General features: G+C 37.6%; 1 protein-coding gene across 3 annotated transcripts in view; it reads right to left on the bottom strand.

Annotated features, from left to right (window-relative positions):
- Nucleotides 1-25,376, bottom strand: part of ap2a1 (adaptor related protein complex 2 subunit alpha 1) — a 29,025-nt gene that overhangs the window by 2,250 nt on the left and 1,399 nt on the right. The window contains exons 2-21 of one of the 3 annotated variants that reach the window (XM_077212821.1): nt 16,789-17,000; nt 13,860-14,053; nt 12,520-12,649; nt 12,268-12,369; nt 11,272-11,531; nt 10,994-11,162; nt 10,742-10,879; nt 10,483-10,665; nt 10,261-10,358; nt 9,842-10,073; nt 9,569-9,754; nt 7,403-7,536; nt 6,955-7,017; nt 6,466-6,537; nt 3,480-3,562; nt 3,147-3,235; nt 2,882-3,006; nt 2,682-2,798; nt 2,516-2,585; nt 221-355 (exon numbers count right to left, since the gene is read on the bottom strand). In XM_077212821.1, the coding sequence (XP_077068936.1) occupies nt 221-355; nt 2,516-2,585; nt 2,682-2,798; nt 2,882-3,006; nt 3,147-3,235; nt 3,480-3,562; nt 6,466-6,537; nt 6,955-7,017; nt 7,403-7,536; nt 9,569-9,754; nt 9,842-10,073; nt 10,261-10,358; nt 10,483-10,665; nt 10,742-10,879; nt 10,994-11,162; nt 11,272-11,531; nt 12,268-12,369; nt 12,520-12,649; nt 13,860-14,053; nt 16,789-17,000 (2,792 nt within the window). The remainder of the gene's footprint in view (nt 1-220; nt 356-2,515; nt 2,586-2,681; nt 2,799-2,881; nt 3,007-3,146; nt 3,236-3,479; nt 3,563-6,465; nt 6,538-6,954; nt 7,018-7,402; nt 7,537-9,568; nt 9,755-9,841; nt 10,074-10,260; nt 10,359-10,482; nt 10,666-10,741; nt 10,880-10,993; nt 11,163-11,271; nt 11,532-12,267; nt 12,370-12,519; nt 12,650-13,859; nt 14,054-16,788; nt 17,001-25,376) is intronic. The other 2 variants (XM_077212822.1, XM_077212823.1) reach the window with 2 other exon arrangements.

Here is a 25,376-nt window from a genome sequence, read left to right as displayed (position 1 = left end):
TACCTGCTCCCCAGACTTGAGTTGCATCAGCAGGAACAGAGACACACAGACAACAGTAAGATGCAATAAAACTGACTTGGAAAGAAACCTGTGCTCCATAGCAGCAGGGAGGGACTGTCAAGACTTTTGATGCTTGTGGCATTTCGTTGTTTTTTTCCCTTTCCTTTTGTTTGTGTAATATGGATACATATATTTGCACAAAACTAATGTCTTTTCATACCTGGGCTTGTGCGTTGGGCTCGAGTCTTAGCAGAGAACCCACTTGCTGGGCCTTGGTTTGGATCACTCCGGCACACACAAAGTTTTCTGGGTTTGGATCCACGTTCTCCAAGAGAGCCATGCCCAATCCCAGTAACTACGAAATGTAAGGGAGAAGGGAAGGGTGGCAAAAGACGAAAGATGAGAATCAATTGTCTGCAGGACTAATTCTGCAGAGGGATGTCGCAATATACCAGTATTGACAATAAAAAAAAATGAAATATCATGTTAATACTACACATACATTAATATTGTAAATAATCTGATTGACTTTGCAACATAGTAAGTGGTGGTGTTGCACCCTAACACTGGTTGCCATGTCATAAAACATGTGTAGCTACTACCGCAGCAAAAAATCATGTTGGAGATCACGGACGAAAGCAATGCACTCTACTCGCACCCGGAAAAAGTTAGTTTGCCGATGAGAGAGTTTTTGTGATGTCAGCATGAAGTGTCGATCAACAGTAAGTTCTTTTTGTACAGTTATTACAGTTTCTTTTGGCCATGATAATCATGTAGTGAAAATCTGATACTATAGTATGCAAACTGCATAGTGTGCAAATATGTTGTATGCATAGAATAACCAGATACTTGACCACATATCCCAAAATATGTAGCATACAGAGCAGATAACACTGGAAACTGTATCCCACAATACAATGCACTCCACTATCCATTTTCTTGTGATGTATAAACCTAAATGAATAGATCCATAATCTTTTTCTTGAATCATTATTTCACTGAATTGAAGTTAACACATTTTCACATAAAATCAGATTAAAAATGCAAAACAATCATTTCTTTCTGAGACAACTAATAAATGGACACTGAATTAACCATGCAAAATAATAAGGTAATGTGGCAATTGTGTATACTACTATTTGAAAATGCCCACTTTTGTGTGGTGTACAGTATCATAGAGCAGGGTTATTCAATTAGCTTCATTCGAGGGCCGGATTATTAAATCGAAAAGTTGAGGTGGGCCGATGGGTTTAGCTTATTTATTGAAACATAACAGTATCAATAAGTAAGCTAAATTAAACATAAAAGTATTGTACTTACTTTGAAATGTGGTACCCAACAGTATGCAGATTTATCAGACCATAATAAATAACTTATTTACAGCTATGTACAAATATATGAATTATACAAGATCATAGCTATTGGTAAGAATTATTTTATTAATAATTATTATAGGCTTAAATTAAAATATTCTGACAGTGAGACTTCGTAACCATAGCTAAAACCATGCATGGCTACTCACTCCCACTGTATAAAACTGCCTAAACAGGTAAAACAACTATACACACAATTAATTATATATTCCTCTAGCCCCCTAATAAATCTAATGCAATATAAATGACTATAACATAGTATTCAATATAAATATTCCACATTTCTGCCCAAACCATGGTAAATTACTAATGTTTGTAAGGCTGGTGATGAGGGATTTAGTCTTCTAACTTCGTTCATGGCACAATGTTTCTGCTATTTACCTCATCAGTCGTGTTGGGAATGTTGAGGCCGTTTCATCCGATTTAAAACTAGTTAAAATCATTGAGTGATTTGTGGTTTGTAACAGAGAGATGTGTCAGGTTGAAACGCTGCTCACTGGATATCGCAACGCGGTTTAATAATAGTGTTTAGAGTAAAAGCAACTCCTTTAAGCTTGCGTTCCGTTATCCACTGGGCCGTGCTGCGTAGTTCAAAGTAGGCTAAACTAGTGAAACAACTGAAAACAGCGCTATTTGTTCTCTATTTGTTCTTACTGACCGAGAAACAGCTTCAGATGATTCAGTGACAGAACGGTCCGAACGAATCCGAATTGTTTCAGACCGTTATGCAAGCGCGTTTGGCCAATGGAAAGGAAATAATCGAACCGAAGAATGATTAAATCAGGAATGATTGATATCGCTGGTTCAGTCGACAGAAATACGGGACACACATATATTAACTGCTGAAATATTCGGACTGAAAACGTTTCTCAGGTCAGTCGGAGCGCTCATGGTACACACAGTGCGTATAGCCGTACAGCTGCAGGCGCCACTGCGGTCACGCGTATATCTAACATGATATCTATCACATATCCATATTTTCCATATCTAACGCCAGGAAAAGACGAGGAGGGAGGTTGGGGTGCCCTTGGGCCATATGGAGATGATTGGCGGGCCGCCAATTAAATAGCCCGGCCATTGAGTACGCAGTAGGCTAGTATGGCATTACAAACAAAAGTCAAAGTAAGGCGGTGTCAACTCACCTTAGCTTTGAGCACTTCGGTGTCCATGGCATGGTTGGCCTTGAAGATCTTCTGTGCTTCTTGCTGAGGCCTGTGAGGGGAGAATTTAACAAGTTCTCATTTAGACAAAAGTCTGTGATGCATGTAAACAGTAATCTGTCTTATCTGTACAAAAACAATCACTTACTGGCTGAGCTGTTTCCAGCGCTGAAAGAAGTCATGTGATGCCATCTCTGTGGGCTGGAAGAACTTGTTTATGGTAACGGGCAGCTTGAGTGTGAGGTTCTGGAGAGCTCCGCCATACCTGAGACAGCATGAAAGCTTTGTAAACCTCAGAGTGCATGTTGATTTACCATCGTAAACCATTGAAATGCGTGTGTCTGTTACCTGAACTTGATGTTGAGGAGCGGTGCATCAAGGAAGTCAGTCAGACACTCAATGTTGATGACCTGCTGCACCTGAGCACCTCCTTCTATGAGAGGCTCCACTGTTTTAGTCTGAACGTTGAGCTGTGGGATCAGTCAAGGTATTGCAACGAATCAACAAACAACAAACCAGCATCCTCAGATAATCGACATGACAAAAAAGCTCACTTTATCACAACGTGTATAAGGAGGAATGAACATTTGCGTGTATGGATGTGAAGGATATGAGATTGTAGCTCTCCTGGGCAGGTGACTGTGGTCGTGAAGGTTACAAACTGCACTGACGTCTTATTGCCATAGAACAGATACATCCGCCCTGTGAGGTAAGGCAACATACACGCAATTTGAATACCAAGTCAAATATTAACATGGTAACAGGTTTTTATACTGCAAACACAATAGAATGAAAATGAGCCAGAACAGCAAAAATGTGTACATTGAAACCACAATCTCTTGTAAAAGCAAGTTCAAATACAATTAACTTAATGACATTGTCCAGAAGTCAGCTGACATATATCTCCAGATGATGCAATTAAAATTTTGCAGATGTTGTGACTCACCCAGGTTCTGGCGATATTCAGACTTTATGCCGATCTGTAGCAGCTGATTCTCAAACAGAACTCCATTGTTCTTGCACACAAACCTGAGGGCAAGAGATAAGAGTGTTTGGGAGGCAGAAAAGGTCGCAGGGACAGCTAGCAATGGTGCTGTTTTTTTAATGTTGGGTTCACGTGTTGGAAGAATGATCAAAAACATGAGCTGGGAAAATTCACCTTAAACTAACTTCCAATTTATTTATTTGACGATCAGTAAAACAGGTAATTACCAACAGTGTTAGTAAAAGATGCAATTAGCTTCGGTTCATGCTAAGGGACTTGGATGAGTAGGAAAATTTAACAGGGCAGTCAAGCACATCAACACTGGAAGACTGACTTTCCCTTAAGGGAATAGGACCATCCAAAGAGCATGTGAATGCAGCATAAGACGATGAGAGGAGGGTGGGTGTTGAAAGGGAGACCCGAGAGTCAAGAGACAGTCATCTGAAGCTAAGCAAAAAAAGAGTGGGCAATCATCAGAGCTACCGAATGTGGTTGACTATGTAGTGCCATGGTCTCTCTCATCTGATAAAATAATAAGCATAAGTATTAGAGCTGTGAACTAGTAGTTAGAGCACATGCTGTGGCACATAGCCATGAAGCTTATATGGGCCAGACAAGCCCATCTAACAATATTTCCTGCCAACACATTAATATGCCTATAAATAAAAGTAGCACAAAGGGATTCTTATATTTGAGTACATCTATATACATGCCTTAAAGGGATAGTTCACCCAAACCTGAAAATTCATTCATCATTTAAACCTGAAAAGTCATCATTTATTCACCCTCAAGTTGTTCCAAACCAGTATGAATTTTTTTCATCTGCTGAACACAAAAGAAGATATTTTAAACCAAACAGTTGATGGGCCCAATTGGCTACCATATAATTATTTTTTCCTACTATGGAAGTCAATGGGGCCCATCAACTGTTGGGAAATTCAACAAAGAAGTTCATACAGGTCTGAAATTACTTGAGGTTGAGGAAATGATGACAATTTTCGGTTTTGGGTGAACTAACCCAAGCGGTTGGAACCCTAAGTCCAAGCAGAAGTGTCCACAATGTGCAAGCAGACACAAGTTATTGGTTTCATGGGTTAGAGATTTTGAGTGGGTGCAGACTTGATTTGATCATGTTTTAATTTACATTTATAAATGTCACTATAATTAGGGCCAAATGATTAGCAGAATCTACTGTTAATATGGAATTTCGTGGAATTTTACATATTTGGAATGAAATTCTGTTTTTGTGTGGGAGAAGAATGTATGTCTGGGGAAAATGCAGACCGGGGGAAGCAAATATGGCGACACAACCCCTCCCGTTATTTCACCTGCCTTCGAAACAATGAAAGCATGGCGAAATGGCTCTCAACGCCTCTGCTTTCGTTGGTGAAAAAGTTAAGAAACTTGACGCCAAGCCCTCAGTACTGAGCCGAGCAGTTCCCACGTGCCTAATTCGTGGCGGTGCGCCACAGAATCAACACCGGCCGCCACATTTTGCGGTTCGTTATTCTTTTTTTTTTACGCTATTTAAAACACACAGCGTATTCTTTCAGTTGCATTTCCTTTCCCTGCTCTCCCTCCATCTCTGTCACTCACACGTCTCTGTCACATACATACACACACACACACACACACACAGCCCCTCCCCTCCGTGCACTTCACGTCTGTCTATGAGGCGCGCCGGACTGGACAAAAGCGAAGCGAACTCCGCGAGCGACACTGCGCGAGACCGAGTGTGTCCAAGAGCGCGCTCGACAGTGCGCGAGAGAGAGACTGAGTGTGACTTATTAAAAACTTATATAAACTAATATAATTTATTTTACTGGACAATTTAAAGCTCATAACCATTAATATTTTGTTGTTACCTTAAGTACTTCGAGTGCGGTGTTTGCATCATGCAGTATTTGTCCTGAAAAGTAGTAGGCTAAATGGGATGTTTGTTACCTCAATAAATTTAAGGTCATTCCTGTTTTTTTTTGTGTACATTTTAATCATCAAAATTAAAAGCACACTCTTTTTACGACTACAATAATAGTAAAGGGTAAAAATTAAAATGGAAAAAAAGGTATTTTGGAAAAAATAAAACGGAATTTGGAAAAAAATAAAACGGAGTTCATAGGGCCCTATATAATTAACGGTCATGATACATGATTATAGGTCTAATTCTGCAGCACGGAATACAATAAGGCTTTTCGCAACATTAAATAATTACTGCTATGTTGGTTTTTTTTATATGGACACAACCTTTTAAAAGTTTGAGGTCTGAAAGAAATCTTTTATGGCTACCAAGGCTGCATTTATTTGATCAAGAAGCAATACTGTGAAATAATATTGAAATTTAAAACAAACATTTTCGGTTCGAATATATCTTAAAATGTAATTTATTCCTGAGATATCAAAGCTGAATTTTCAGCATCATTATTACTTTAGTCTTCACTGTCACATTGTCATTCAGATATCATCTTAATACACTGATTTGCTGACCAAGAAACATTTATTATTATAAATGTTAAAAACAGTTGTTTAATATTTTTGTGGAAACCATAACTTTTTTAGAATTCTCTGATAAACAGTTCATAAGAAGAGCATTTATTTGAAATAGAAATCTTTTGTAACATTTTAACAGTCTTTACTGTCACTTTTGATCAATTTAATGCATCCTTGATGAATAAGTATTCACTTTTTTCAAAAAAACACTTACTGACCCCAAACATTTGAACAGCAATGTATATTTAATACTAAAAATTTAAATATTTGTAATAAAAGAAAAATAATGCCAAACAGCTTCTACACTACATGCCTGAGATTAACAGTAACATACAAAACCAAACTACAACCAAGGAGAAAAAGAGGAGGTGGTATAATATGAAAGATGCTTCTGGTGATGGATGTCCGAGATGGTCGGGTGACTGAATGGAGGAAATGAAGTAGGCGAGTGAGCTCTTACTTGTTGAGCAGTTCGTTTGACTCAGGCAGAGGAGGAGCAGGATCTTCAGAGACCGCAGAGGGGGGAGCAGAGCTGAGAGACCGAAAGCCAAGAATGGAGAGAGAACAGAGAGCGGCCCAAGGAGATGAAGAGAGGGGTGAGAAGTGTTAAGTGTGAAAAGGCACAGATAGTTAAAACAGATCAAGGATGTTAGAAAGTGGTGAGCCGGTAAAACGAGAAGAAGTGAGAGTGAAGCCAAAGTAGGAAGCAAGAAAGGGGAGAGAAAGAGAAAAGGCAGAGGTTAGTACAGGCATTACATCTGTGGCAAATAAAATGTTAGCAATTCATATTACAACCACACAAATAGAAAATAGTCCACAAACACAAACAGAAAAGAACCCATTTACACAACAACATCTATAAATAACCAAACAATTAAGTGATTATATGTGACTGTCAGTAAGTTTTGCTGTAACATATTGACACTGTGTTCAACCGCTGGCCCCTTACTCCGAGTCACCAGGACCCTCGGCCAATAGGGAGTCAGAGCTTTCAGTAGGGGGTTCCAGATCTCTGCCATCGTCCAATGAAACGCAAGGACGTGAGACGCACACACGTTCACGCATACACACAAACATGTGCGCACACACACCAAAATGAGGGAGATGGAAAAGGGAGGGAAAGAGAAAGAGAAAAAAGAAGCAAGAAAAGAGAAAGACAGTCACATATGCAGCAAGATAAAGGACACAAGATTACACAACACACAAAGAGGAAGACAAGAAGAAGAACAAGCGATAGAAAGTGAAACGACAGAAGAGCAGAAAGCCTGACAGACGTATATGCAAGCTCTGAACATCTGGGCATGTTCAAATATTAGTGTACTTCACTTCAGTTAATTAAAGCAATAAATGCACAGTGGACTGAAAACATGGTGCTAATGAAGCAGATTCTTATTTACCTCAGGAAGCCATCATCATTGACACCAGCCTCTGAGAAAACATCAACCAATAAGCTGCCTGCGCTGGGAGCGGCGGCGGCAACAGGGGGTACCGTGCGGAGCCCCAGCAGATCAGCAGATGGGGACGGAGTGGACTGAAAGAAAAAGAGCGTTCATTACATTGGATTTCAGTTTATTAAGGAGATGCTGAAGTGTTTGAATCAGGATGTGTGCAGTGGGTGGGTGTTTTCTCAGGAATTGCACTGTATTTGCTGACTCACTTCCCTGTAACAACATAAACATGTGCAGAGGCTGAAGTCTGCCGCATATTAGTTTCAGCCTGAGCCCACAGACTGCCTTACAGTACGTCCACTGAGCATCTGATGTATATTGCCCACAAAAGTGGTGAGAGCTGTCTGAAATTGGCAGCTCTTATCTGCTGCACCAGTGTAACTCGAAATGAAATCATGTTTATAAGGAACTTGGTTGATAAAATGAGCACTTTACGAAAACTTTGATTTTCTCAAGTTACTGGCAAACATTTCGTTTTGAGATGCTAAGTAGCAAGATAATCAAAAACAGAACTGTACATTGTCCTTTGTTTTTGAGTAATGTCTTGACTGCATTTTGGGTGGGAGGTAATTTTGATTATGCCGGGCTATTATATTAGCTATTACAGATAAATCTGACCCTATAAAGCATGTAAAAAAAAAACTAAATGTGACAGATCCCTTTTAATATCAGTCAGATAAACTTTTCCTGTCTTAAAGAAATAGTTCATCCAAAAATTTAAATGATCCCATGATTAACTCACCCTCAAGCCATCCTAGGCGTATTCTTTCTTTCAGCCAAACACAATCGGAGTTACATTAAAAAATATCCTGGCACTTCCAAGCTGTATAATGGGAGTGAATAGTACCTGAGATTTTAAAGCCCAAAAAAGCACATCCATCCATAATAAAAGTAATCCATACGGCTCCATGGGGTTAATAAAGGCCTTCTGTAGCAAATCGACCATCTGTAATCATTAGCTTCTGGTAACATCTGTCCGCGCGTTCATGAGAGAGTCGAGTTCCGACGCATGACAGAGGAGTAGCGCAAGTTTAGGTGCGTAGATGCCTCTCGCGGTTTAAACAAATAGGGCCGGCAACAAACTCGAGCTCCTCTGAATGTTTCACTCTAAAAATTAGCATTTTAGACTTCTAATTCATGACCAGTGTTTTGTTTTGCTCTAACCTCTGCACTCACACGTTCGTCATTGCGTCATGAGACGGGTGAAAGGCTTCTCTTCGGCCGGAACTTGACTCGGCGTACGGAAGCCAGTGATCCTAGTTTATAAAGTTTTAAATATGGGTATGTTTCTTAAAAAAAAACACATCGCTTAGCTTCAGAAGGACTTTATTAACCCCCATGGAGCCGTATGGATTACTTTTATAATGGACGGATGCACTTTTTTGGGCTTCAAAATCTCAGGGACCATTTCCTCCCATTATAAAGCTGGGAAGAGCCAGGATACCATGATATATCCGATTGTGTATGGCTGAAAGAAGACAGTCATATACACATAGCTTGAGGGTGAGTAAATTATGGGATAATTTTCATTTTTGGGTGAACTAATCCTTTAAAGGTGCATTGTGTAATATTTAGGAGGATCTGTTGACAGAAATACAATATCATATACATAACTATGTTTTCTGTGGCGTATAAAGACCTTACTTAATGAACTGATATGTTTTTATTACCTTAGAATGAGCCATTTCTATCTACATACACCGCGGGTCCCCTTACATTGAAATGCACTGACATGTTTCTACAGTAGCTCTAAACGGACAAACGCGTAACTGTTGTTCTTCGTGCAAAAAAGCTAGCTAAAGTCAGCGAATAAAACACAGACACAATGATGAACACGTAACAATTATATTCGCAATAACATATCGTAAACATAATTTCTTAATTTATCTTTGTAAAGATAACTCATTGCTTAATTGGCTACTCTCTGCTGTCTCAGACGACGACATCTTTTCTGGTCAGCCCGGTTATATATATATATATATATATAATTAATCGCATGCATTAACGCGTTAATTTGGACACCCCTAAAATTTTATATATATATATACACATATATATATATATATACATATATATATCTCAAGCAACGTCATCCATGTGTGTTGCGTCCCTCACAGCATTAGATGCAGCAATGCCGGAGTTGTCTCCTCCTCTCTCCCCCCCTCCATTGAGTTCTCCTTCTCTCTTTCCCTCCTCTAGTTCATTCACAGACACGGCTCCTGGTCCTTTCTTCTTTTTCAGCTTGGCCAGGATGGATGACTCTCTCTCTGGGAATGGAGGCATCTCCTCAAGCACTGTGGCCTACGCAGTTACACACAGTGTTATTATGCAAACAAATAAATGGTGTCAAACATTTCAACAAGTATGTGCAAAAGGATGTGATCTCACCAGGACATCAGTGCTGGCAATGGAGGACAGTTTGAGATACTCCACAGCTCTCTGCTGCAGCTCGACATCACTGTTCCTGATCTGGCTGTCAGAGCGCAGCACCTCCTGAATGGTGCTCTTTGTCTCCGGGAACAGATTAATGAACTTAATATAGGCAGAAAGCAGCAGGGCACGCGTGGGGACTGAACACAGGTGAAATTTAGAGTGGAGCAGGTTAAACTGAACCAGAGGACTAGTGAGATGGAAGGATTGAGGTGAGATGAGTGGAAGCATAGTGCAATTTGATGGGAAAAAAAAAGGAAATTGAAAAAGAGAGACAAAAAAGAACAAGAGGACATCATCAAGACAATAATAAAACACATCTATAGCACCAAAGTGCAAAGTTAGAAAACATTGCTATGAGTGCTTAAAGAACTCACCTGGAACGAGGATCACCTGCAATAAGGTTACCAAACTCCCCCAGGATGTAGCCTCCAACCTTCACCATATTCTCATGACAAGCTGGAGCCTGCAAAGCCTGTGGAAATTAAAAGACAAAAAAAAGAGAGCAGAAAACAAAATGTTGCATGAAGTATTGCAATGATGGTGGAAACCAATTTTCTGGATCTTTGGACAAGAAGTAAACATCTGGTGTCATTTACCTCAAAGACTGTCTTGGCTGCATATCCCTGCACATCGTCACGGTTGATGACGATCTGGATGACGCGGTACCACACTTCCTCACTGACGTAATCCCCAGCAATGCGGATTAGGTTCAGAATGGTGTCCACATACCAGGAGTAGTCTACTGCATATTTCTCTGCCAGGATGGCAACCTTCAGTACCTACAGACACAACAGTCACTCATTTTAACAATGACCTACGACTGAAGAGATACGGTAGAGATGAAGAGTCACACACCATTTCCTCTCTGATGGAGTAGTCTGCTGTCTCCAGGTAACTCAGCATCTCGGCGACAATCTGCTTGGCATTGCTGCGATCGCACATGGCATAGAGGAGGTCAGCAGCTCTCTGACGCACACTGACATCCCTCTCAGTCTGCCAGAAAGATAAATAGAATTGGTTATAAACAGTGTTCATGAACAATAAAAGGAACCTATCATTTAAATGAGCATTTTTAGTTACTTAAGACTGCAGAATCTAACCACTTACCTTCAGAGCGTTGATGACTGTCTCTATGTGCGTTTTAACTGCCTCATGGGAAAACTCAGAGCTGGCAAGGGTGCACATGCTTTCCAGGGCCAAGTAGCGCAGATTGGTCTCTCTGTGCTGTAAGAACTGACCCAGCTGGTTACATGCCCGAACAAGAAGATTCGGCTCGCTGTGGAGAAACAACGATGAAATGCTTAATATAGATTAAACCAATCAAAACATCATAGCAGAACAATTTAAACAATGCCACCTAGGTGAAAAATGGAGACAATGCGCACCTGTCATAGTGGATGATGAGAGAGATGGCTTCGAATAGGATGGCATTCTTGGCATTGGAGTGCTGAACCTTCTTGGATTTGGGTGGCTCTTGGGCTTTGTTGAGGATGGTCTCCAGACACTCCACCAGTCGTCCCTTCACAGCACCATCTTCAGGTGGCGGGTAGCACTGCAGCAGTCGCAGCAGCTTGCAGGACAGCCACGGAGCAGGGACGAAGTAGTAGGTGTAGTCCTGCAGGTCAGTAGACGCTGAGGACACAATCTAAGAATGGAAAAAGACAATCAAACACAATATAACATAAATCTGGTGTTGCAAAGAATTATGTTTTCCATATGATTTTTCAGTGGTAAAACATTACAAATAAAACTAGTCAGTGGAACTGGCAATTTGCTGCACAACCATGAAAAGCTGGCAGAATCAACCAAAAACAGACTTTTGCTGTGCAGATATTTTTATTTGTTACAAATTTTTGAACGTTGGAAGGTGACAGAAATTTTACAGATTTGAATTATTTTTTCAAAATCAATATTTAAATATAACATTTTAACCTTAAATTTTTTGGGAGTTCTGTTTATTTTTAATTTTTTCTTCTGATGGTTTAACAAAAATGGCTGTTTAATTGTCGATATAATAGACCTTAGTCAGCAGGATAACATCATATTTAATTTTTGACGGGGATGAAATCAAGGCTGTGAGGGATAGAAGTACAGTGTGTTCAATGGATTGTACTGTTGTTTATCAACATACTGATTGCTCAGCAGACCAAACATCTTTCTAAAAGACTCAGTAGACAAAATCTTCATTAAGCAAACCTTTTTGTCAGCTGAACATCTATGGCCTTATTTATAGAAGTAATCCATGGTAAAGTAATGCTAGCCTAACAATTTTAAACTCTTTTTACATTTAAGTTATATATACACAATACAAAAGTTTTTGGGTTGGAAAGATTTTTTGTACATTTTTGAAAAGTCTCATGCATGCACACAAAAACCCTCACCCTGCTGAGACGTGACACAGCAAGTGACACACAGGTCTTGAACTCATCAGGGTTCTTCTGGCTGAGACATGTGATCAGGGAGATCGCAGCAGTGACCACACCCTAAAAGAGAAGAACGTCAGAAAACTAAGAACCCCTTAAAAGCACATTAACCACAAAGAAACATGCTGATCTATAAATGTGAACATTTTCAATATGAACGGGCATGTGTATGAACATCATGCGGTTGTGCGCCCTGTGTGTCAGACTTACCATGTGCTGGTCATTGAGCAGGTGCACCACTCTAGAGGTCCATTCTCCCATGAGCACCAGGTCTGGCGAGGTCTTATACAGGCGGAGCAAACACAGTGCGGCTGACTGCTTCACACTGTCCATCGTATCTCTGTCAATAGGATAGGAACTACATTAGATATCTACAGCAGCCTTCACCTACTGAAATTAAAACACTTAGAGCAAGACACTATGTGAATAGGGTAAAAATTAACACCGATATCACCATACTTTTCCCAGCTGATTATCTAACGAAATATGCATAATTTGCATTCATTTCCAGAACAGACATCTGAACATCAGATAAAGCTAGGTTTAAAATTAGTTTAATTTTGTTAATATTAAAGTTAAATGTTTTTGCAGAGGGAAATTTCGGATCTTTTTTTAAATTAGAAATCAGAAAATACTGTCAACAGCCAGAAAAATAATCATAATTTTCACCATAAATTTATGGTGAACAAGAGGTTATAAGACCAATCCCCAATGTAAAAACCTTCAGCATATAGACAGCAATAAAACGGGAATTTTGGTGTACGCAAGTACTACTGATGTGGAGATTTCTGACTCGTTTTGAGAAAAGGGCCTTTAAAGAAAATAGCTTGTAATTGTAATCTACAGACACAAATAGATAAATCAAAATCGAAATCTCTAATACTGAACTCAAGAAAACAAGAAAGTGACACCACAAACACACACTTCCTGTTTTATTAATCTCATTTTCGCCTTACACAAATTAATTCCTTCTTTGTGACATCCTTCACTTTGAATCCCTCAACCTGAATCCCTAATTTTTGCACTCAAGCTGCACGATTCTGGATAAATTGAGAATCATATTTTTTTATTTAAAATAGAGATAATGATTTTCCTACGATTCTGAAAAGACAACTAAACAAAAAAATAATATTAATAATTTATTATAGAAAGATCTTTTCAAATCTTTATTTGAAGTGCCAAGTTTCAAAAGGTTATTTACTTTATTTTGATCGCGACCGTAGCCATCAGTGTTTATCTGAACTATAAACTTTTATCTCAGTACTTCTGTGATAAAACGAACATTTGTAACACAGAAATGGCAATACTGTGTGGTTGAAAGACTGTTTGTGAAGCGTTTCATACCTATACATGACAACTGTTCTGTCTTGGTCAGCGGCAGCGCCAACGCATATTAGAATGTTCGTCTGTGATTGTACTTTTCGAAAGTTTAATAGACATAGCTGAATTGCTGACATTTAAGAATAAGACCGCAGGGTGTTTGAATTAAGATCACAATCTTTTAACGATGAATCGTGCAGCTCTACCTGCACCAGGACAAAGTTGCTCACCCAGCCACAAGGATGCGCGGAATCTCTCCAGCGAAGGCCTCCGCCATCTCTCTGCTGCCTACGTTGGCGATGCAGTGCAGAGCCAGACACATGAAGGTGGGATTTCGGCTGGACAGGTCGTTCTTGATGGCATTGTTAATCAGTCTGATCAGTTCACTGTTACTGTTTACCAGCACAGAGATGAACAGATATCCCTGGAGAACAAATAAAAGACGAAATAACAAAAAGATGCAGACGATTATACTGCACACACTCTGACTGAGGGTAAATGAGTATACGCTACAGCTGAAATGAAGACCGCATCAGTGAAGAACTGTCATCTTCATGCAGACTCAGAGCAGCAGCCCTGTGAGCTTGGTGGATAAGCACTAAACCACGAGAGAGAGATTTTCCCCCCTCGCTGAACTAATGCGTCTCCCTCACCGCTGCAAGGGCTGAAACGCACTTAAATTACCTCTTCTCCATTCTAGCTGCATCGTGATGTTGAACGTGCTTTTAAAATCTGAAGGTTTGAAGGAATGGTTCTTGCAAGATGATCAGTATCAACTGATTTATATTCTACAACAATCAGCTTGCAAAATTCATTCATTTGCTCCATTCGGTGTATCTTAACCCCAATATAACAATTTACTAAACTTATCAAAAATGAAATATTCTGGCTGAATTTAATATCAGAAGAGCAGTGGAATGTTCCAGCTAATGGATGCTTTGAAACTGTTAGCTGGAGGCTGTGACTTCTTGTTTAGTGCGAGACACTAAATCTTACCATACAGCAGGCAATTTGGTGACCTAAATCATGTTTGGAATTCATTTTAATGTGCTTATAATTCTTATTTCAAGAATCATAGGTAACTATAAGACGTTGTAGTGAACCTGTTTGACTTCTATACAAAGGTATTATCCACTAATAATTTGAGTGAAGATACATCATTTTTTGGGGCTTATCTCATGGGAAATGTGTATTGAAAATATTTGACCCATATGGTAGGAGTAAGTCAAAACGAGATGACATCACCACATTCCTTAACATTATAGTATAATGTCTTGCACTGAAAAGGACCTTTACAAAAGGATAACAAAATACAGGACCTTATCTTGTTTTTAGTTAACGGAGGTGTATAAAAGAGCAACAGGAAGAAAAAGATACAGTGTCTTCTGCAACCCCTTTAAACTTCTTTAGCCCTATGTAAATTTAATTCATTTTGCCTTGTACAGTATCATCCAAGAACAAATGCTATGGCCATGTGGGATTTAGGGACAACACATGTTGTTGTCTAGTTTGCATTGTAAATGTTATTTCAATGCATTTCCTTTTCAAGGAAAAAGACAAGTTGACTCCGAATGGCCCTCAGTTATGTAGTCCTTTTTTGTACCGAACCATGCTCAGATTGAGCCCTACTTCTGTCAGTGTTACCCTGCAGAGAGCTGTGTGGCTGATGGGAGTGCGGCTGCTAGAGTGGATGTTTGATCAAAAGGAGATGATTAGACATCATGGTAGGTTTACATGGCATGGAGTGCCACTAAGCTTCTCTGACTAGATAAAAAAAACTTGTTCTTGAAAAGTTATGCTCACCAAGGCCACATTTGTTTGATAGAAAATTCTGCAAAAACAGCAATATTGTAAAATATGATGACAATTTAATATCACTGTTTTCTATATTAATATATTATAAAATGTAATTCATTTCTGTGATATCAAAGCTAAATTTGAAGCATCATTACTCAGGGTCACATGACCCTTCAGAAATCAGTCTAATGTGCAGATTTGCTGCTCAAGAACCTTTTCTAAATATTATAAATGTTGAAAACAGTTTTGCAGCTTAATATTTCTGTAGACACTGTGATTCAGTATTCTTTGATAAATTGAAACTTCAAAAGGACAGCATTTATTTGAAACAGAAATCTTTTGCAATATTATTGTCTTTACTGTAACCTTTGATCAATTTAACAAATCCTTGCTGAAAGTGTAAATTGGTAGTAATACTGCACAGGCTGTTCACACTGCATCTGTTTGTTCTGAAAGTGCAGTCAATATTCTGCATATCAGTTGACTTGCATGTTTCTCTCTATGGAGACATATAAAAGCATGTGTCATTAAAAGAAAACACTGAAAACAGTTTGCTTCTGCTAAGGTCCATTAATGACATCTTGCCATGGTGCTGAACTCATTCATTCTGAGTGTAAGATAACATATCAAAACAATTATACGTTCATGTATGCAGTGTTTGAAATGGCATATTTTGGCTAATTAACCAATGATGCATTGTGAATGGCATATGAAAACCAGGATTAACTAATTCAAACACTACTGCACTTTGGGTATCCTACAATTATATCCTGAATGACAAAAAAATATCTGTTCCCCTTAGAAAAACACATTTACAAAATGTTATAATTTCTGTGAAACACGAACGGAATTGTGTAATTCAGTCATGGAATTTACTGTTTAGTGTGGAATGTCACAGAATTTAGCAAATTTGGATGAATAAATCAAAAGTTGCGTGATATTGACTAATGACTGTGAATATTAAACAGCAAAAAGACTGCTATTAAAATATGAAGTCTGCATGTTCTGGGTTTCTCTGTGTGCAGTGACAAAACTACACCACTACACCAATGTCACCAAAGATAAGCTACTATGTCCTGTACAGTTGTCATATTTTGCATCATTTACTTATACCGTTGGCCACTTCTCTGGCCCAACACTGCAATTAATCTGCCTGTAAGCAGCAGTAAACTGTGCAATAACTTACCACAAACATACATGCTCTCACACACTCACAAAGTCAACAATGGCGCAATTCCAACAAATAAAAAAAGATCAAAAAGGCAAACAAAAACATTTCACAACACCGTACCACATCACCCATTCAAGAGTTTACTATATATATCCACACACAGTAGAATATTTTAAGACAGCTCCACTTACAATCTGTTTCTCAGTGTACTTGTTGGAGCTGAGCAGGTTGACAGCCTCCATGTGGCCGAAATCAATGTCATGGCCCAGGAGGAAGATGAAGAGCAGCTTGCACACATACTTCTTCTTGCTGTATCCATCCAAAGCCTTGTCTCCTTTGAACTTTGAGCGGATGTTGGCTAACTCTTTGTTTATGCGTTTGATCTCAGCTTCCTTACTCTTACCTGAGGAGAGAAACAGAAAACAGGATATAATAACTGGCTGATCTGAACATATCAGGAGACAATAAAAGCTGGCAAAATGTACAGCTGATGCTGATATTTTGCCCCAAATTTAGATAATTACTTGCATTTACAACTGTACAGCTTAGACAGCTGTTTGGTCATAAAAAAATATGCATCCCTCCCTGCCTTCATTTGAACATTGAATTATTCTTATGCATCAAAATGCTTAATGCTCCTTCAAAAATCAATAAATCTGTTTCAAGGATGTTCAAAATATCATTCAAATAAAGTATATTAAAAAGAAAAACAAAGATAAGGACGTACAAGTACAAATAACAACAGCAACAACACACACACACAGGCCACACTGTTATTACCAAAAACCCTGGCATGATTTACACATGAGCATATGGCTGTCATTACAGATATTATGAAAATTGGTGCATTGAAAGTGAAATAAAAGGAGGGCCAGAAGAGCAGATGATGGTAAATGAAGAGGACAGGAAACCAGGAAAGACGACAGGAAATAGCAACACATTTTTGGGTGGTTTGGGGTTAAACAGCATAAAGTCCTGTGAAAGATGAAGTGCCAGTGTGTAAAAAAAAAAATCCAATATCTGGAATAGCCTAGCAAAATGGAACCAAACAATACATACATGTTCTTGCAACCATGTATCCAGAAAAAAATAAAAAATGTTGTTTTCTTTCATCCACCAAATCCACCAAATCCACAGCCACTACACCATTAGCATGTTGGTTAAACCATTTCTTGTGCTTGCTCCATCAGTCACCTCTTGGGCAAAGCATCAGATTTCTTTTTTGCCCCAATGACACTTGTGCACACTGGAGGAATTCACTTTGCTTTGTACAGTATGCACTTTTTAAGAAGGGATCCGATGACATAAAAATAACTGCTACATGAGATGAGGTTACAGGAAAAATAAATCTTTGCTAAAAGCAAAAAAAAGGGATTAGGGATGGGACGGCATGAAAATTTCATTTCACGATTATAGTGACCAAAAATATCACGATTATCAATATTATCACGGTTTTGTTAAAATGAGAGGGAAATGTTCAAAAAGAACTGATACACTGATACTCTCACTCTCTCTTTCACACACACACACACACACCCCCTTTAAATGAACAAAATATGTTGGTTGGGCCAGGGTGACCAAACAGCAACTATCAATAACAACGCAAACACAGCGCACATCCATGTCCCAGATCACCGCGGGCGCGATCTCTGGTTTCATTCTGTGTCTTGCGTCTCAGTTTTGGATTGTATTGAAAATGAAATCAGAGTAATTTAGTATTAATACTACTATAATATTGTTGTAGTGGACATATTGTCTTGACAATTGTTTTGTACACTGTAACTTACATGAGTTTATAAACCGGTAAGATTTAAAAAAAAAAAAAAATAATGTTAATCACAATTCAATATTTCATGTCACTGAAATTATTTCTGTAGTAAAAATAAGTAAAAAATATGTGTAATAAGTTTACTATGAATGAATACAACACATTATCCCTTAAATGTCACCCGTAATAATTTGAAAATTTTCGTTCGTCTTGGCTCAAAGCCACTTGCTGTAAAACTTTTCTTCTCGGAAGCTTTGCGTTAATTACAAGTTATAATGAAATATTTAATCTCTAATCAATATTTTTTGTCCAATTATTTGCCCAAGTAGTTTTGAATTTTGAGGTAAAAGTTCGTTAGATAACAGTGGGTGGTTGTCACTAAGATGACTTTGCAGATTTAATGTGTTTCCTTCCCCCTTTTGCAGTGACTTTCCTCTTGCAAGATCTGCAGACAGGGTACCCATCCTCGATTAAATTGCCCCCAGGACTCTTGTAACAGCCAAAATACGACCACACCTCAGATTTTGTCCTCTTGGATGTCTGAAAAATCTCCCGAGCACTGTCACTGCCTTCCGCCATGTCTTCTCGTGTAAAAAACAACAATGTTGCATGCTCGCGCGGCGTCTGCATCTGATTCTGGCTGGCCAGGATTTACTGTGAGTTTTCAAAATCAGGATAATCAAACACGGTTTTAGTGATGATTAAATTTTAAACGATAATACTAACCGTCAGGACATTTTCTCTCGGTTTATTGTGAAACCGGTAATCGTCCCATCCCTAGTTTGGGTTACATTAAATAATGCGCGAGAGCGAATCTCTCTGCTCGCCCGCGGAATATAATATGCCGCGCTCTCAGATACACGCTGCTCTTGTTAAAATAGGTCTATTTTCTCTGGGCTCGCTGAGAGAATCCTGCACTTAAAACGTGTTCAGTGCAATCGCGAATCTCTCCTCTTCCCCAGCTAACAATTTTAGGTTATAAGAATGTTTTCATAACGTTCCCATTAAGTTATAAAAACGTTAACGTTATTTCTGAATGTTCTAGGAACATTCAAAATGTCCAGTTTTTTAGACGTTGTATTAACGTTATTTCTTGGTTATAAGAACTCCATTCAAAACATTATAAGAACGTTCAATTCTCTCGTTATATAAACGTTGTATTAACGTTCTTGCTTGGTTATAAGAACATCATCCCGTTATATAAACGTTGTATTAACGTTACTTCCTGGTTATAAGAACGTTAAGAAATAACAATTTTAGGTTATACTGGGCGCTATTCTATTCTACAATATTCACTAATGACAGTAAAATAGACCATCCTAAGTCAATTTACTGCAGTAATTCCTCTCTCAACCAGTAGAAAATGCTTTGAACACCTGATTATGCATGAAAAAAAAACGTCATAAACCGGAAAACCGGCATAATTTTGAAGAAAAAAAAACGTTATATAAATTTTTGGTCAAACCGCCCAGCACTAGCCTACAGTCAAATAAAAATAAAGAAGCTAAGACCAATTAATCAAACTATAAGCAACAGCACAAATAAATACAATATAGCAAAGATACAAATAAAATAAACAGTGCTTTTCAGGTTATTTAGATATCTAACAGTAGTTTTCAAGTCCAGAAATGGAATAAAGTAATCAAATGTAAAATCACATTGCAAAAAAATCTTTACTGTTTAAATTAAACAACGATTAATCATTACTAAAGTTACAAAAACTATTCAGTCAAGAGCAGTGAGTGATTTCCTCCTTGTCTTTTGTTGTTTGATTAACATTAAAAACACAGACAGCAGGAATTTTATGCTGCTGTCACTTTAAGTCAATGCACGGATCCAAAAAACTGATACACATGTTGTCTTTCTCAACAGTTTACGTTCACTTAAAACATAACCTACTATGTTGGCTAGGATAAACACCAGGACAGTCATGTTGAAATTTTGTGTGTGAATTTTATCAGGTCAAGCGTAAGACTTGAAAGAGGACTCAATATTTGAGCTCTGTCTGACACATGGCTTTCTGTGTGTGTGCTTCGGTCAAGTGAACACAAATCATCTTACAGTGTGTTTGAGTTCTCTTTTGCGTTGTTGTTTTGATCATCGCTGTTTAGTGATCGACCGATATTGATTTTTTATAACCGATACCGATACAGATTATTTGCATGTGTATGTGCCCGATAACCGATATGCAGAACCGATATTTATTTACTGTTATACTTCTGTTTTTGGCACAATTATTACAACACAAATGAACTGAACAAACCATTTTATTTATAACAATCACTCCCTCCTTGCATACAAAAAAAACCCTTGATATTTATACACAAATAAATAGAGGGGTCTGAGTTCAAAAAATAAAGTGCACTGTTACTAAGTGTCTTTGTTTAAAAATAAAAGCTTTGATGAGGTAAAAATAAAGCACAAAAACTATTCTAACATATTTGGATATGTTTATTTGTTTTCATAAATGGTAAACTTATCAAATTACAATAAAAACATTTATATTATTACATTATATAATTTATATCTAAATTATACATATTTATAAGCATCAGCAGCAACAATGTTAACAATAGGCAAAATAAATGTTAAAAGTCTAATGTTTTCATATGGAAAAAATAATTGACAGGGGAGTCATATCACCTTTCCAGAAATGTAATTCATTTTAAACAGTTTTAGAAGCTTTATGTGTCGTTTAATAGGTTTAAAATAAGAGTGAGGAATAATTCACTGGGTAATATTAATTCACTGCATAATATTAGCTGGAATAGCCTATAACATCAGGAAAGTAACAAATAAAACAGCATACACATCATTGCATTTTCCAACTAGTATGTTATTAATTATTATTAATATTTTTGTCGGTCTAGATCATGAAATGCTTTATGACAAAGTGCTGTTTATCTATGCATTTACACATAACTATAACATTAGGGTTACTCAACCGCGATCGCGCGTGCAGATAATAAATAATTAATTTCCACAAAGCGGTATATTTAGATGTGTATTAGCGAAATAATTGCTATGTAGTAAATGATAATATAATCTAGGGTGTTTAAACAAGATAATCTTGTCAAAAGTTTTATTCAGTGGCCGTGCTCGAGCATTCCTGATCATCAACCCAGTGAGTGCTCAGCAATATGAACGAACTTTTTTTTCGAGACTAATGGTGAGCAAATACAACAGATAGAGAATTAAATTCAGCGCTTTTATTTTCAACATGCACTCATTCATGTCTGTTTTATTTAATTAGTGTAAAGTTACGTCTTTATTGGGGAAGGACGTGACGGATTACGCTACGTGGCTCAATGAGTTAGTCTCAATTTTTTAGAACCAAGCTGCATAAATAAACTATATCAGGCATTTATGTCTCAAATCTCATTTCTGCATGTCTGTTATGTTAAATAAAGTTGAATAATTAAAGCAAAGCAAGTAGAACATATACTTTACCTGTGCACAGAGTTGTTATTGACTGATCTCCTCAGACGCAGGCTGCAATGGCGGAATTCTCAAAACGGCCACAAGATGTCGCCGTTTATCGGAAAATCCGATATTACAAAACCGATTCCCGATTATGGGAAAATGCTTAAATATCGGGAAAAATATCGGTAAACCGATACATCGGTCGATCACTATCGCTGTTGTAGTGTATTGGGAAGCCAGAATGCGTATCCATCAGCAGAAACATACAGTAGCCGAACTCTTCTGTTTTATGCGTTATTTTCAACAAACAAATTAAATATGCTTCATCAAATTTAAGATGAACCGCAGTGTAACTATGGGTGGAGAATAGTACGGTTAAATTTTTTACCGAGAACCGTTATGCTGATTTTATATTTTGGTGCAATATCGTGTCTGCAATGTCTTTTCTAAAAGCAGTATCATCCAGTATTATGACCTTCCTGGTCCAAACACTTTTGAACAAGCACACATGCTTTAACTGGTGTTGTAGTTGTAATGATTCCAGTAGAAACTAATAAATTAAACTGTTTCAAAATGCACTTTTCAATTAATTATTTAGAAGAAATATAGTTTTTGCAGTTATCATTGGTTTTATAAGAATTGCAAATGACTCACTAATCTTGCTATAATGGTAGCAAAGAAGGACTGAATTAGCTTTTATCCACAGAATACACTCTCATTCATCAAGGTAACCTGACATAGCTGCAAATGGCATGGGTCAACACATTAATTCCTAAAATTTTTGTAAGTGTAGATGATAACCAACTTAAAGTTCAAGCTATTTAATGGCTGGCTTCTCTGTGCAAAAGCTTGCAGAAACGTGCAATCTGATTTCAACTGTAGCCAACACCAATCATTGTTAACTCTTAGACAAAACAACTGAATAAACAGAAAAACATCAAGTGTATCAGACTGTATTAAAACACTCACAAAAGTTTAATGCACAACTTTACAGAAAAATGGGCTCACCTCAAAGGCATCAATGACCCAAATCTATTGTGTTTGTTATGATTAACTGACTATGACCTCAAAATTGAATGTCAGCATGTACATTGCATTCGCATATCCTTTTCTGATTTAGCATTTGTGTCGTTCTCCAGCTCACAATTATGCTGAAATGAAATGCATGCTCTGAAGTGCAAAATGGTCGCACTGTAGAGCCCTGTAGTACGCGAAAAATTACAAAAGACCGAATCCACAGTACTCATAAAAGAGTAGGCAGAAGTAACCAGATGGCCTACTACTTCCGGTGAGATTCTGAAATGTGCATACGATGGACACTTCACTGTCCCATCAGGCCAGGGGAGAGCAACCGACTGGATTATATTCATATTATATGCAGAACATACTTTTTTATCAAACGTTAAGTAATTACTTCTTCAAAATAAGTACCTACCTACTCAAGAGAGTATGCGATTTTGGATGCTGCGTAAGACTTTTGACTGTTTTACATTGCTTATCTTATTGCACAAACCAATGAAAAGCTGTCATCAGACTATTAATGATCTCATGTGTGATTTGATTTTCTCATTATTTTTAGGGATGCACCGATACCACTTTTTTCAGAATCGATCCGATCCGATACCAAAAATTCTGAGTATCGACCGATACCGATCCGATACCACCACAGTTTATTTTAAATTAAGTAGTAACTTATATATGATAATCACTCTTTTGTGTGTTAAACACAATCTACTTATTACAGACAACTTCATTATAAAGAAAAACAAATCCAAAAAATATATGATCATAATCTACGACAAAAATGCTTCTGTAAACTAGATTAGTGGATAATTCAGCAGTAAAATTCAGTCTAGCAGAATCATAAGTCCACAATAATTGTATAAAATCTGAACATTTAGTGAAAAAAACAAATAAGAGACAATAAGTGTAACACTAAATCTGGTAAAATGTTACACATTGCTTTTTGTATTGTAAAATACATTCATGAAAAACAAGATAACAAAAATTAAAAAGATAAATTATTTTATATATAGCTATAGGCTACTATACAATTGAGACATGTCTTAAATGTATAGCACACCTGTTTAATGAGGCAGCAACATATGATTGATAGAACAAAACAAGAAAGGCTATTAATAATCTTTGCGTCACTGTATAATATGAAATACTGCAATACAGTGCGGCACAAAGCGCTTATGCCCGAGCGCAGAATGATGCGCTTGAAGCAACACGGAGTCACAGCGTGTTGACTCCGCATTGAAAACTTCAAAGCACAAACGAAAGACATATTGATGTGTACTGTATTATACAGTATCTATCTATGCAATAGTTTATTGAGCCTTTTGTTTTAACAGTTTTAAATTTTAGTTACTGTGCGCGTGAAGAACAATTGTGGACTCTAGTGTTGTGATCTAACAGACACCAACATGATTAAGTTAACGTTACAGCAATAAAGTCCAACAAGATAAAGTTGTTTTATGCGAAACCATAGACCTTTATCTACAGATCAAGTATAATAATAATAGTAACATTGAATCATCTTGGAGAGGGTTTCATCATGTTGACTGACTGTCGTAACCGAACGCGACGCTGAATACAGAATGAAGAATGAGTGACAGCGCAGCGGAGGGAAAAGTTTACGTGATCTTGAATTTAATGACTTAAATGTTAATTTCTATCTCACATTATACTATAATGGCTTCAGAACACTTGTAATATAGTGCACGAAAACTTTATGGTACTTTATAATGTTTTTGGTGCTTTTGTGGGGCTTAACAATAACACAGAATAGTAGGCCTATACGCACAATATCGGATTTGGATCGGCCTCGTCTGATCGATACCCGATCCGGCAAAAATGGCAGTATCGGAGCCGATACCGATGCTGAGTATCGGATCGGTGCATCCCTAATTATTTTAAGAATTTTTTTTTAAACTAAAGTATATATTTTTTGGTGGGTGTCCTAACTGGGATAACTTACTACCAAGGGATAAGTGCAATTAAATGTTCATTTCATTTTTGGGGGGGTTGCAGTTATAAGTTAATAAAAAATAGCATTTACATATTATTTTAATATCCATCACAGGCCCCAAGATCTAATCAAATCATATATTGTGGCATGTTTTGAATCTGCAAATATCATAAGAGGATCAAGGTCAGATCATATCATGACGACGAAATGTCCAATTCACATTCTAGTGAGCACATCATCTCCACAAACACATGCATTACCAACTATACTACCATAGTGTGCATATTTTTTTAGTATGGAAGCTACACAAAGTTTTGTGCATAAGGCACTAAAATAAAATCTGGGTACAAGAAAGTATAAATGCACAACAATAATGAAAAAAGAAGAGCAAGTCAGCATGCCAGAAAAAAAGCAATTTCACAGGACACCTGGAACTAGCTGCGTTTGTGGTGCCAAAATATGATGCATGATTACAAATTACAATACTCAAGCCAAGAGTTCATATTCCCACTGTTAATATAAGTGCAAAATAATTCACTCTTACTTATATGACAAAATGTATCATAAGTTGTTACCCTACAAACTGGCTATTTTAACAGTTTGTTTAGATGTTC

Source organism: Siphateles boraxobius, unplaced genomic scaffold (assembly GCF_051911475.1).
Source record: "Siphateles boraxobius isolate OS27281-9 unplaced genomic scaffold, OSU_SipBor_1 66, whole genome shotgun sequence".
NCBI lineage: Eukaryota > Metazoa > Chordata > Actinopteri > Cypriniformes > Leuciscidae > Siphateles > Siphateles boraxobius.
This window is presented reverse-complemented; position numbering and strand designations above follow the sequence as displayed.